At 38.4% G+C, this 14891-nt stretch overlaps 1 protein-coding gene across 1 annotated transcript in view; it reads left to right on the top strand.

The window, feature by feature from the left end:
- STX1B (syntaxin 1B) overlaps positions 1-14891 on the top strand; it is a 915847-nt gene that overhangs the window by 645075 nt on the left and 255881 nt on the right. Inside the window, exon 4 of the mRNA XM_044086235.1 lies at positions 9954-10028. Coding sequence (XP_043942170.1) covers positions 9954-10028 — 75 coding nt within the window. The remainder of the gene's footprint in view (positions 1-9953; positions 10029-14891) is intronic.

The raw sequence follows: 14891 nt of genomic DNA, 5'->3' as shown, positions 1-14891 counted from the left end.
GAGAAGTGAGAGGGACTGTTACCAATGAATGGTTTGTTGACAATAAGTAGTTCTGAAACCAGGCTATAGCTGTATCGCTGAGGTTGTGGGAGGAGAGGATATTAATGAGTTTGGTGTGATTGACCATATCAAAGGCCTTTGACAGGTCTAGCAATATGGCTGATGCAAATTGGGAGTTGTTTCTGTGATGATTAACTATGTTTGTGAAGGATAGTAAAGCTGTTGTGGTGCTATGTGCAGGGTGGAAACCATGTTGGGTATGGGATAGGAGATTGTGAGATAGTAGATATTCTATGAGTTGGGAGTGTACTACTCTTTCTAGGATTTTAGACAGGGGGAGAGAAATGCAATGGGGCGGTAATTGGTAAGGTCACAGGAGCTACCACCTTTGTGCAGAGGCAAGATGTGTGAGATTTTCCAAACAGTGGGGACATATGCCTCTGTAATTGATCTATTTATAAGTATGGTTATTGGGTAGGAGATAGCTTCTGATGCAATTTTTAGATAATCTGCAGGGAGATTATCAGCCTCTAAAGTGGTTGGTTTTAGTTTTTTTAAGTAGTTTTTTGATGTGATAGATGGGGACTGGGTTTAGTTTGAAGAAGTTAGTGCTATTTTGAGGGGGGTATTGGGGTTTGTTTCTGGGGGGAGGGTTAGTGTTATTGTGATTATTAGCTAGGGTTTGAATGGATGCTGTGAAGTAGGTGTTGAATTGGGTGGACACGTTTCCACAGTTGTCAGCTGTTTTTGGTGTGGGGTAGTATTTTTACCTGGTTGCAATAGGTTGTTTACTGCTGCCCAGAATATTTGTGGGTTATTCTAATGTTTGCTTTGGATGTTGTGCTAGTGGTTGGTTTGTCAGATTTTATTAACTTTTTTACTTTGTTTCTAAGTTCTAGGAAATGTTGTTTATTAGTGCTGGTTTTGTTCTTATGGAACTGTAACCAGGCCTTGTTCCTGTCTTTGAGTACTGCTATAGCTTCTTTGGTTAACCAGGGAACGTAATTGAATTTTTCTCTAATGTTTCTAGTTGGGGCATGGGTGTTGAGAATCTTGAGGAAGGTGTTGTTGAAGGAAAGTACTGCCTCATCTAGGAGCAGAGGTTTGAGAGGTTCCCAGGAACAATTTTTGAGAGCAGAGATAAATTTATCAGGATTAAAATGCTTTTTGATCCTAATTGTGCAGAAAGATGCCTGACTGTGCGTGGTTGTACTCTCTTAAGAGAAATGTTGGACAGTGATCACTCAGATTGTCAGGAAGGCAGAATGTTGTGCAATGGCAGGTGGGGAGAATTAACTAGAATCCAGTCTAATATGGATTCTCCTTTGGAGGTTTTATCGGTCCTGGTTGGAGATGAGATGATTTTGACAAAGCCTTATAGGTTAATGTGTGTAGTGGGAGTTGGGGTGGAACATAGGAGCCAGTCAATACTGAAGTCTCCCATTAAGATGGTCTCTTGAGGGAGGGATGTAGAACACTATTGTAAAAGGTTTTCCAGAATAACAATGTTGTTCCTTAGTGGGATGTACCCACTGTATTATATTAAGATGTTTGTTGGGGTTAATGGTTAATTTGGCTAGAATTATATCAGTTTTTGCAACATCTGGGGTAGAGGTGTTCAGTAGGTCGAGTGATAGATGGTCTTTGAATAGGATAGCTACACCATCTCCTTTTTTTGTTTATGCTATCTTTCTGTAGGATATTGTAACCTGGGGGAGTGATTTCATTATTGTTGATGTTTGGTTTTAGCCATGTATCAGTTAAAGTAACTATATCTGGGGAGTAGTGGGATAGTAAAGCATGCAGATTGTGGGTTTTGCTAGCTATGCTCCGTACATTTACGTTAAGGAGGAGGAGGGATGATTTTTTTCCTTTGATGAAGTAGTGTAAGGTTAGTTTGGGATTGGTTGGGTAGTGAAACATAGATATTTGTGAGTCCAGGATTAGGATGAATGTATCCTGCCAGAATTAATTGTTTAGATATATGCTGAAGGAGCTCGGAGAGTTTGTTAAGGATCTTAGAGAATCTAAAGGAGCTGGGAGATTTTGTTAGTTGTGGAAGGAGTTTGATTGTGTGATAGTCTGCATATATATTATATATATATATATATATATATAGTACATCTTTCTGATGTCAGAAGTGCTTTTGACAAGTAAGGAATGAACAACCAGCTGAAATGACAGAAGTATAAAAACAAATTATTTATTCACACACAAAATAAAGCTAAAGTAAGCACTTTCACTCCAGCAACTGGGCTCTTCATCAGACCTTAGTGTAACAACTGCATAACAGCTTAAATACAAAGTTTCAAATTCAGTCGTTCAAGACACATGATCTAAGATGAGGCTTTAAAGGTACAGACACATTTAATCCTATGTCCCTATCTGCTTGTAACTCTATGATCCATTTACGCACTGAGTTTTTATTCTAAGATCACCACCTCTAATATTCATTTCAAACAGTTGTAATACCAAGAATTCAAAGGAATGTTCATTACTGGTTATTGAAAGGTGTTTCTATAGAGCAGTTTTTGTATCCCACCTTCTAATGTCGTACATATGTTCTCTAATACGATCTTTTAAAGTACGACTCGTTTTACCAACATAAAATCTTCCACATAACTTACAGATTGCTAAATCAATCAAATTACTGCTCCTACAACTGGCATAGAAATTAAACTTATAAAACTTATTAGTTATTGGATGTACAATTTTATTATTACTCCCAATGAACTTACACATATTACAAGTTTTATAAAGAAAGCTCCCCATTTTTACAGACTTATTGATGCCTTACCAAATGATTTATAGCATAATGTTCTCTTCAATGGAAGTTCTAATAACATTAAAACTGCTACAGATGATGTTCCCTCCACCTCTGATTCTGTTGCACCGGTAACAGCTTCAGTGAATGGAAATAGTGTGAATGTTGTAAACACCATATGCTCTGTAATGCCTTTTTTACATTTACAGTTACCAGAAATGGTGAGAGACAACAAGCAGCAAGGAAGGGGTAGGTCAACCAACAGGAATCATCAAGGACACAAAACATCACAAATAATGGGACAGCTGGAATTGGGACCATCAGTATGAAGCAAAGTACCAAAGACATAATTGTAAATATATCATTGTTTGTTTTAACTAATGAACAAATAAAGGTTTATCTTTTATACCAGCAAAAGGTTATGTTCTGAGTGATATTATCACCAATCTTAGATTATGTACTAGAAATATTTCACTTAAAGGTTTATATGTTGGTGCCACTCAAGAACAAGTGTGCTTTAAGAAACCTAATCAATTTGTTCCACCAACTTCCCACTTGTTAAAGTTCCTTAAAAAACTTGCAGATGTGATATTCATAATGGTTTAAAACAAAAACACAGGAAATTCTTCTACAATCTTACACATGATGTGTATAATATTATATAAGAGCTTATGCCTATGGAGCATGTACAGATCTGTTCTGCTGATAAGGTGGGTGTGATGGGGGTGTGATTGTACTTATGGATACTGTGGACTGCCTTAAAAGTATGGATGCTATGTTAAATGATACCTCTACCTATTGTGAACTTGTGAAATTTGAAGTGAATAGATTTATCATTAAGGTTTATTCTGATTTACATGATTTGCTTATGGAAGGTGTGTTTGATAATGAGCTTTATAAATACTTTGTGATTGAACATCTGACTATTCCTATCTTATACACTCTTCCAAAGATACTTAAGACTTTGAATAACCCACCCATGAGACTGACAATCTCAGGTTGTGGATGGGTCACACAACAGCTCTCCATATTCTTGGAGAAGATGTTGCATCCTCTGCTAGATAATGAACATGCCATACTAAGAGATACATTGTACTTATGGTCTAAAAGTTATATTCTACAGGCTATGTTTTATTGACCATGGATGTTATATCCTTCTTCACTATAATTCCTAATGATGTAAGGATTGACTATATCAGACTTTTCTTATCCAAATGTTCGCAGTGTAGTACAGGTCTGACACATTTAATATGTTCTCTACTTGATATTATTTTGAATAACAATGATTTTGTGTTTAATGAAAATTCTTTCATCAAAAAGCTGGTGTAGCTAAGGATACCATGCGTGCATAGTTACACAAAAATGGTGTGACACCCCTGCACAGGTCCAGTAATCAAGGAGCCTCAGTCCTCACCACTAACACCAGTGAGGGACATGCACATTGGGAGGATGACAAGTACACACACAGTAAAGTACAACTTCTCTTAAGAGCACACAGAGACCACAGTCAGTCTGGGGCTGGTTTCTCTCTTTTCTTCCAGATCTCCAATAAGACTGCCCACTGGCACAGCTATAGGGTTGAGATTTCAGCCAAGCAGTCAAGCCAAAACCTCCAGCACCCTCTCTGTCCAATCAGTGCTTTGTGTTCCTGCACAAGTAGTTGACTTGTTGTTATGGCTAGGCTTGTATAGGCACTAGCGCTGATAGCCTAGTACCAACCTATGAACCTATGAACACATACACAATTTGAGATTTGATCTGTATACAAACACACAGACACTCCTGAGGAAGGCTGCCACAGGTTCACTAGCTATGCCCCCTTCCGCCCAGACTAAAAGGTAATTAGCACTGCCACCAACCAGCTCTTATCAGCTATTATAAGGCCCTTCCCAAAGGGTGACCAATTCTACTGTGCAATGTTACTATTACTCAATTGGTAAGTGTGTCCAAGACTTGAAGGCTATTTAGGAGGTGGCCAGTACAGTGTTACCAAATAGATGCAAATACTCTAAGAGCTTAAATATCTCTGACAAACCAGCCACAATTAAAAGGTTTAAATATATTTAATAATAAACAATAAAAGCATGAGACAATGCTCATTAACTCAACACAGTGACAGCAGAGTTCAGAATCACAGGAAATATTTTAAAACAAGATTGCAAGACAGTCTCACATAAATACAGAAAACATCTAGACTGATCTTACTATTTTCCTATCTATATCTAAGAGATACTATGATCTAAGTCTTACTTACAGAGCAAAGCATATGCAGATGAGAAATGCTGAAGATGGACGTGTTCAGATCCAGAGACAAATACAAAATGCACAGACTTTCTCTCTGAGATACTTCTTAAATTAATAATACACATTACTGCTGGGTTAGCTAGATGACATCACTATTTGACACCTGCCTCTAGTTCCTAGGCTAAACTCATACCAACAGAATTTAACATGTCTCTATGAAACATACTTATCTCTTAGAAGCTGACATTTATCTCTTAGAAGCTTGCCTGAAACTGGAAGTCATAAAACAATTAATACTTTTACATTTTAAACCTAGTAATTATTTATGTCTTAAGACAATAGAAAGAAACTCTAGCTGTAGACATTCTGTGGTAAACACAATCGTAAAACTCTTTACTTATTTTCTCAGAGGTTTGCAAGTTAACTCTGTATGTCCCATTTTTTACTATGAAAACATACATTTGCACAGGCATATAGTCCGTATACTTTTCTGTTCTTTTGCAGCAAGGTGCACTGTGGTTACATTTTTGAAGCTCAGCACATAACATACAGACTACTTACATTTGTAGACAAGCCTATGGATCATATTAATATTTACAATGACATAGAATTATTTACAGAATTCTAGCTAGATGGGCTGGCAGCCTTCACACATGGTACTGGCCTACTGGGAACTGGTCTATATAGTCAATAACTGTAACATTTTCCAGCAGTTTATACCTTTTTCTAGTCACTTTGTTGATGATATTTTTTTGTATGGACAGGAAGGATTAATGTTTTATATGATTTTATTGACTATTTGTATCTGACTACCTACTTTTTAAGATTCACACTGAATCATTTGCCTGTAAGTGTGGACTTTTTGGATTTGTGGGTTACTCTGATGTCTGTGGGTCTTAATACACTAACCTATGTAGGAAGCCTTGTAAAAAGTTAATGTTTTACATTCCAATAGTATGCATCCACAGCATGTCCACAAGAATGGTCTGAAGAAGTCTGGTGATGCTCGCCAGACGAAAGTGCTAACTTGCGTCTAAATACATCAGCTTGAGTGAATATCCTGGTTTCCAGCTTCATGTGTTAGCTATTGGATTTTTTGGCTTGTTCGGTACTTTGGTCTATATGTTGTAAAAGGGCAGTTTTATAGGCTGGCTAGAGTAAGTGTCGATGACAGCTGTGTGCTATAAGCTTTTGATGAGCTAAAACATGAATTTCATTTTAGAGGTTATAGTGAGAGTGAGATTACTAATGCCCAGGGTGAAGTTCTTGATCAAAAAACCGACTCTGAAAACACATATTTTTCTGAACAAAGTACTGCTGTTACATCAAATCACATCTGATCCAATAACTTAAGAAGGAACATTACCTACTCGAATGATATACAATGTTAAGAAAAACTGGCATATTTTGACAACCGATGAGAGGTATAGGGAACTTTTGGGTGAAATGCCTCAATTTTGTTTCAAGAACAATCACTTTTGAAGAGAATGTTATGCTATAATCATTTGGAAAGGGCATTAATAAATCTATAAAAATGGGGCACTTTCCTTTTAAAACATGTAATATGTGTAAATTCATTAGGAGTAATAATACATTTATCTCCAATAACTAATAAGGTTTATTAGTTTAATTTCTATGCTGATTGTAAGAGCAGTAATTTGATCTGTTTAGCAATCTGTAAATTATGTGGAAGTTTATATGTTGGTAAAACAAATCCTACTTTAAAAGATTGTATTACAGAACATATGTACAACATTAGGAGGTGGGACACAAAAAATGCTAGTAACCAGTAATGGGCATTCCTTTGAATTCTTGGCACTACAACTATTTGAAATGAATATTAGAGGCGGTGATAGAACAAAAACTGAATGCTTAGAGTTTAAATGGATCTTGGAATTACTAGCTGATAAGGACATAGGATTAAATGTGTCTGTACATTTAAAGCCTGTTCTTAGATCACATGCCTTGAACTGCTGAATTTGAAACTTTGTATTTAAGCTGTTGTGCAGTTGTTACACTATGGTATAATGAAACGTCCAGCTGCTGGTGAAAGCACTTACTTTGGTTTTATTTTGTGCATGAATAAATCATTTCTTTTTATACTTCTGCCATGTCAGCCAGTTATTTGTTCCTTAATAGTTTATTTTCTGTGTTTAACCAGCTCTATCCATTACGCTTGCTTTTTATATTTGATAATGTTTTTAACAAGCTTTTGTTAAGGACCCCTAAGATTGTGTCTCAGATGAGGGATGAACAGGCAACAGTCTTTCATGGCAAAGAAGAGTGGCAGAAGGTAAAACAACTTTGAAAAGGTGTTAAATTTCATTGTTCCACACTTATAAACAAATTGTGTGACAGAAGCACATGTCTAACAGCTTTGAAAGGTCTTCATTCTTTAGTGAAATACTTAGTTTCTGCTTGCGGTCTCTTTGGCAGAACTAGTAAAACACTTTGAACTCCTACACGTTTTTCTTAATTAGTAGTGCATAGAACAGATAAAGCTCTGTGCACTATGAAGAATTATGATCGTGCCTCACTAATTACAGCCTTTTATTATGCATTCTCAACCTGGATTATAATACTTTATTGTGTATTTTCAGCTCAGTTGCTTGAATTTTTTGGCATCCATATCTCAAACACATAATTAGTTGGTTTTTGTTGATGACTCAGTCATAATCCTCTATTATGCATTATGCATTATATTTTACATATCAGTGTGTGAGCTTTGACACAAAAAAGTGGGTGCTAAAACTATTGATTTTAAATTAGTGATGTACACACATTTTTCTTTTTCTTTTTTTTTCCCCAAAAGTAGCATTGGCATTTTAGTTAAAGAACTAGAGGTACATTGGAAACAAAACGTAAAAACCTGACTTGAAAACTATTTTCTTTTTTAAAATGGCTTAATAAGCCACCATTTCATAAGCTTCTGTGCACCCTGGTGTTTTGTATACCACATGTTTTACTTAGACGTCTTGTTGAAATGTTGAATAAACTGCAAAGAAACTCGGAAAAGCATCTGCAACCAAGTTAACATTCTGCAAAAGATTTTACTGGCAAAATCTGCATGTTGTCAACTATGATGAGAAACGGATATGCTGGAGAGTTTAGAGCTTTGACTAGACTGAACCTGCAATGCCATCAGAATCCTTATAATATCCCAGAATGCTTCTTGAATAGCATGAAACATGACTTGTCAGGCCCACTATTACTGCATGCCAAATGAATGATGGGCTTCAGCAGCTGTCCCTCTATGAAAGGGGGCCTTCCATGGACCTGGGGAACTACAGATCCATAAGTTGATCTAGTCTCATATGAAAGGCCATGCAGAGTTATCATGGATCTGATAGACAATAACAAAGGAAATCTACAGGCAATGGCCCCTACCCAGTTCAATTTTGTCAAAGGCAGGTCATGCCTACTTAACCTGATAGACTTTTTGAGAAGGTGACTAAAGCTACGGATGATTCCTAAACAGTACACTCTGCCTACCTCGATCTGGCCAAGGCATTCAACACAATGCCTCACTTGGGCATAACAGATAAACTTACAAAATTAGACATAAACCCATATGTATTCCACAAAGAGGCCTGTCACTAGTAGAGTTCCACGGGGATCAGTGCTGCGGATTCTCCTTTTTGGCATCTACTTTTCCATAGTTAGGGCAAACATCAAGAGCCTCTTGCTGACCAAGTTTGCAGATGAATGGAAACTAAGTGTGGTCACTGAATCCCCTAAAAACACAAATACTTTTCAAGAGGGCCTGATGCAGACAAACACTGGTGATAGAGTCTTAAACTAAAACTCAATATGAAAAACATGCATAATAATACCCTTTGTAAAGACACCCTTGGAAGTTACCCTACCCTATTGATAATACACCCATAAAAGTAGACCCAGTAGTCAGAGATCTGAGAATACACGTTGACAGTAACCTGACCTTTGACCATCACGTGTCTACTGTGATGAGAAAATTATTCATATGTTGCACAACTTATAAGTAAGAACATGGCGTCCAGATCCTTGGAAGTTATTGTTCCACTGTACATGGTTCACATCTGACCAATTACAGAGTATGACACACACTTTGGCATGTACCTAATCAGAGACCACAGAGGTTCCTCAAGAAAAGAATGCAAGGAATAAACAAGTCCTATGTGAACCATCTCAAAGTCCTATCTCCTTCAGACAACTGCATGGAGATCTATGCCAAGCCTACAAGGCATCCTCTGATTCAACACTGCTGGATTTTGGCACATCTGTAAAACAAGTCGCATCAGGAATACTTGCTCTAAGGACCTAAAGCTCATATGCAACGTAAGTAGGACCTCTTGGAGAGTCAGGTATGTGTCTCAAAGATTATCCCTTGGAAAAGATTTCTCATCCATGTGAAGCAAAGCTTATCTCTAAACCTATTCAAATGTAACTTGGACCACTGGATGAGAAATCACAAATTTACCCCCTGGTTTAGCGCCTATGTCCCTAATGGACAGCGGTAGCTTGTGAACACTCGAAGTTTATAAAGCTGTATCACAACTGTAAAATTCCTTGGAGTACTGACTCCTGTCAGCAGTATTTTGATAAATTTCGGGTAAGCTTGGCTAGGCTTAAAATACTTCTTGGGCCAGTAACCTAGTAACTATATATGATCCTATAAGTAAACTCAGATACTATTTGTACTTTCAGAATCCGTGGAAAAACTAAAAATGCTCAAGTCACTATTGAACTGCTTTCTTTGTTCTACTTATGGTTTATTTATTTCTTAGCTGATTTAACTGGCTAGCAAATGAACATTTTAGGAAGGATGGTATGATGTAAAAGGCATTGATTGTGATTAAATTTCATTTTGTAGATAGGGCTTTTCACCATTTGTGATTTTCTACGTGCATGTCCCATTGTGTAAGCGCTAAATAATTTTCCTTTCACTTTTCTCATTCCCTTACAGAAACAAAACAAGAACTGGAGGACTTGACAGCCGATATCAAAAAGACAGCAAACAAAGTGCGATCCAAATTGAAATGTAAGTTTCAAGTCAAACAAATCTTTCCATTCTTAATTTATTTTGCTGGATATTGTAGAATTAGTTATTAGTAATAGACAATATTCAACCTTAACTTAAGAGCTTAACTCAGATATGAACACAGACTTTTGCACCAGAGAATGATGCTACTGCCTTTAGCAGCCATGTTTTTCATCCCACTGTTCTGATTTAGATATACTATTATACAGCAGTTTGCAACTATTTTAGTGTAATAAGGGTTACATTTCATGTCCTATCAGTGACATGTCATGGTAGATCCTCAGTATGAAAGTTTTTTTATCAAACTGCAGTGATCAAAGAAGTAAATATGACTACTGCCCTGGCATGATGACTCAGAGTTACTGCAAAGATATAATGCATGCAATGGTTTCATTAACAGGATTTCACACACAAATGGAGAATTGCAAAAAAATCCCAGTCTCAGGCTTTGTTGATATATAAATATATATATATATATATATATATATATATATATATATATATATATATAAAATTTCTTTTTTATTTTTATTTTATTTTATATTTGATTGTCTGGAAAGTACAACTGGACAAAAGTCCTTTTCAGTGTAGGCCCAGAAAGAAAAGCTCCACATTTAACATGTAACTTCTTCTTTTGGCTTTTCCCGGTTAGAGGTCACCACAGTGGAACAATGGTCTGCAGAACGATTGGCATTGGAGTTTTACGGTGTTGAGTTGCCAGCCTGGCACCCAACCTTCCACAGAAGGTACACACATAGACACACACTCACACCTAGGGCTAATTTAGTGTGTCCAATCCACCTGCAGCATGTCTTTGGGATGTGGGAGGAAATTGGAGCATCCAGAGAAAACCCACGTGGCCACAGGGAGGACATGTACACTGCACAGAAGGCACCCCAGCCGAGAATTGAACCAGGGAACATTTTGCTGTGAGGCGGCAATGCTAACCGCTGCACCACCATGGCCACCCACATTTAATATGTAACAATGATTATAATCACAAATACAAAGTTTACATGTACATGACTTGACATTTGTGTTAAACATATAACACACTGGATAAAAATACATTAAATTGTATACATATACATAGATAGATAGATAGATAGATAGATAGATAGATAGATAGATAGACAGATATAGATATAGATATAGATATAGATATAGATATAGATGTACATATGTATGTCATCTGATTGAGCTCTTCAGTTTATCAGTTGAGAACAACCCAAACAGATGGAGTGTAATGCCATGCACAGCCATGTAATTTAAACAGTAGCAAAAATTCACCAGCTAGTTGGCTGTCTAACAACAAAACCACCTGGGGTGTTCTAAGTGATCTTGCTCTGAAACTAAGCGCATTTTTTATTTATAGAGAAGATAAGGAACCAGTCTGTTTCCGAATCTTGTTGCTACATCGACAACAATTCCACATTTACTTTCAGCAAATATATATATATATATATATATATATTTATATATCCCCCCCCCAGGAGGGCTTGCCCCCCCCCCCACACACACTTAAATACACCTACCTACTCTGAGGTTGCAAACCATTGTAGAAAAGGGAATTCTCCACTATTTCCGAAAGTGATTTGGGTGAAACATTTTCATTTTACTGGCGTTATATGAAACTGTTGTCGACAAGTCAACAGGACCTTTCTATTTCCTGACAGCTTTAGGTCTTCAAGCAAGTGTCGTTGCTTTGGCTAACATACTTTTTATTGGGATTTCTTTTTGTTTTTTCCTGCATTGCTCTAAGTTGATTAGGCTTACACAGGGTTGTGCTATATGCACAGTTGCTGTGGCATGCACTCCCTAGATGCACGTGAGTTGTTTGTACTTCTGTGCTATTTATCTACACTAATATTCATTAGCATTGGTGCCCTTTCATAACTAGCAGCTACTCACAGCTGCTGTGCCAGCTGCAGCTCATTATTAGATCGTCCGTTACTGTTGTCTCAGCAGCCAACCTGCAGTGGTAGTGAGATACATTATCATCTGCCATGTATGAACATTATTGTTGTAGTAGTTCTGCCAGGAATCCATTGTAGCAGTGCTCGGCTGCCCTGATCACAGTTACACGTGGCTGTTTAAGGAGCCACAGTAGTGGACTGCTACTATGTCAGTTGCTGCTGCGGTTGACATTGTTTCTGTATTCTGACAGCTGCATGCCATTCCTTTTACTATCAGTAGCAGCAGTTGTGCTGCAAGCCATAGTCTCCTGATAGCTTTAAGGTTGTTGCTACTCTTCAGCTGTCACTAATCTGTTCTCACCCATGAGGCTTCTAGAACTGTAGTGGTTGGCCATTCCACAGGGCTGGACCCACTACCTATCTGGGAAAATATAGACCAACAAGCCTTGCTAGCGTTATGTGAAAGTCAATGGATTGTAATCCTTATAAAGAATGATGTAAGCAACCTGCAGCCCCTTAATCTAAACCAGTTTGGGTTTTAAAGGTAAGAGCTTGCCTGCTGAACTTAGTGGACTCTTTACAAAAGTCACAGACGGAGGAAAAGAAGGTAAATTGGTACACACAGTATACGTAAACCTGGCCAAAGCCTGTGACACCATTCCACATGCAAGTATCATAAGCAAACTAATCAAATTAAATGTAAACCCATAAATGGCCTGCTGAATAGTAAACTGTCTCGTGGACAAAATCCAACAAATTAGGGTTGGTGCCACTCATTCTTCAAAGAGACTCATTACCAGTGGGATTCCTCAGGGTTCAATACAGGGATTGCCCCTGTTTGGTATTTACTTCTCTGAAGATAAAGCTGACATCAAGGGTCTATGACTCACAACGTTTGCTGGTGATTGTCGACTTGAAGTTCTCATTATCTCCTAGAAGGGTCTCAGGACCTGCAGCGCAAATCGGCTCATACTAACAAATGGTGCAAGGACTGTGGTTTAAAACTAAACACTAAAAAGGTAACTTAGGTAAACATGAACATCCGTGCACCTGCCATATAAATGAACCCCCCCCCCTTCAATATTGATACATCCTTTAAGGGACCTGAGTGCCTTTGTGGACTGTGAAATGTCATTTGACATTCATGTATCAGTGTTTGACAGAATGATCCTTCTATCTGTTTCAGTTGATTGCAAGAGGCATATCATCCCACTGTATTTCTACCTTATTAGGCCAGTAGTAGAATACAGTATTCCCTTTGGTATGTACCCGACTAAACACGTGAGCCAGCTGAAAAGACCACCACGTTTCCTCACTATGAAATTTCTGGTCTAGGCTCTATGCTCTGTGTACAATCACTTAAAGCCTTTTCTCTATTTTCTCTATTTTCCATCTCTTACAGACTCCTATAAGGTAACCTCTGCCTAGCCAACAAAGGCCTCAAACAACCCTATCCTGCTTGACCTCTTACATGTTCACAAAACCTGCATATTCACCAGCACCAGTTTAAGGCATCTGAATAGTCACCATTATATAAATAGAACATCCTGGTATGATATATATATATGTATTACAAAAAGTCCTCATCTTTGGTACAGACTACCCCTCAATGTCAGAAAATAGTCATATGCTCAGAATTAGTTCAAAATGATGTGAAAATTACTGAACCTACACACATTGCCAACATACTGGCTGACAGGTTCAGTGAAAGGAGAGATATCTATTCCAGAGGATTGTAGCCCCAAACATCTCCACAGGTGAGAACTGCCCTCACTAAGGCAAAAACACAGCATCCATGGGACCGGATGGTGTCCCGGCTGTGTGCTTCATGAACTCAATGAGGAATTAAACCCACAGTTAGGACAGCTGTTTAATCTTAGCCTCACCTCAGGATACTGTGGTCCCACTTCATAAGGCGGTGCCTCCACAGACCCTGGAAATTACCGCCCCATTAGCTTGACAAGCCTTATCTGCAAAGCCATGGAGAGGATCATAATGGAACTCATAAATAAAGACATAGGGAGCTTGCAGACTTTGGATCCAACCCAGTTTGGCTTTGTCAAAGGCAGATCCTGCCTCTTAAACTTGGTTGCCTTTTGAGACAGTCACCAAGGCCATTGATGAGGAAAGGCAGTCCATACAGCCTACCTCGACCTGGCAAAGGCCTTGGTATCATCGAAAAACTCATCAGCTTGAATGTAAACCCATACATCACAAGATGGGTTGCAAACTGGCTAAGTGACAGAACCCACAGGGTCAGAGTTGCTGGAGCCATGTCAGACTCAAAGCCTGTCACAAGTGGTGTCCCACAGGGCTCAGTCCTGGGTCCACTCTTGTTCGGCATCTACTTTTCTGAAGTACAAGCAAACACAGGAGGGTTATGGTTGACAAAGTTTGCAGATGACTGCAAACTGGGTGCCAAAACACATCTGACACAGATATCCTCCAGAAGGGCCTCACAGAAACAGATAACTGGTGCCAGAGCCATGGCTACCCCTAGCTACCATATAGGTGGCAATCCACTGAAAAGTAGTTAGGAAAACCTTCTATATCACCCACCTGATCATGAAGGATTCACATCTAGATCAAGGGCCCCTGTACTCATCACTCATTAGACCTATGATTGAGTACAATGCCCGTTCGAATGTATCTGACCAGACACCTGCTGCAGCTTGAAAAAGTTCCTCACCAAAAGGATAAAGGGTCTCAAAAATATGTCTTATGCTGCCCGACTGAAAGAACTCCAGCTCTATTCAGTCTCATCAGAGGTGACCTGTGCCTGACATATAAGGCCATGTCAAACCCAGATTTGATGAATATGCTTCACCTCAAAAATCTAGATCCCTCAGAACCACAGGTTATAAATAGAACATGCTGGAGGGACAGATTCATCACCCAGAGACTCCTATGCTGTGGAACAAAATCGGTACATGTGAGGCAGAGCACC

Source organism: Protopterus annectens, chromosome 10.part0 (assembly GCF_019279795.1).
Source record: "Protopterus annectens isolate FY-2018-M chromosome 10.part0, PAN1.0, whole genome shotgun sequence".
In the NCBI taxonomy this organism is placed as follows: domain Eukaryota; kingdom Metazoa; phylum Chordata; order Ceratodontiformes; family Protopteridae; genus Protopterus; species Protopterus annectens.
The sequence above is the reverse complement of the archived record's forward strand: the minus strand, read 5'-3'. Positions and strand labels throughout refer to the sequence as shown.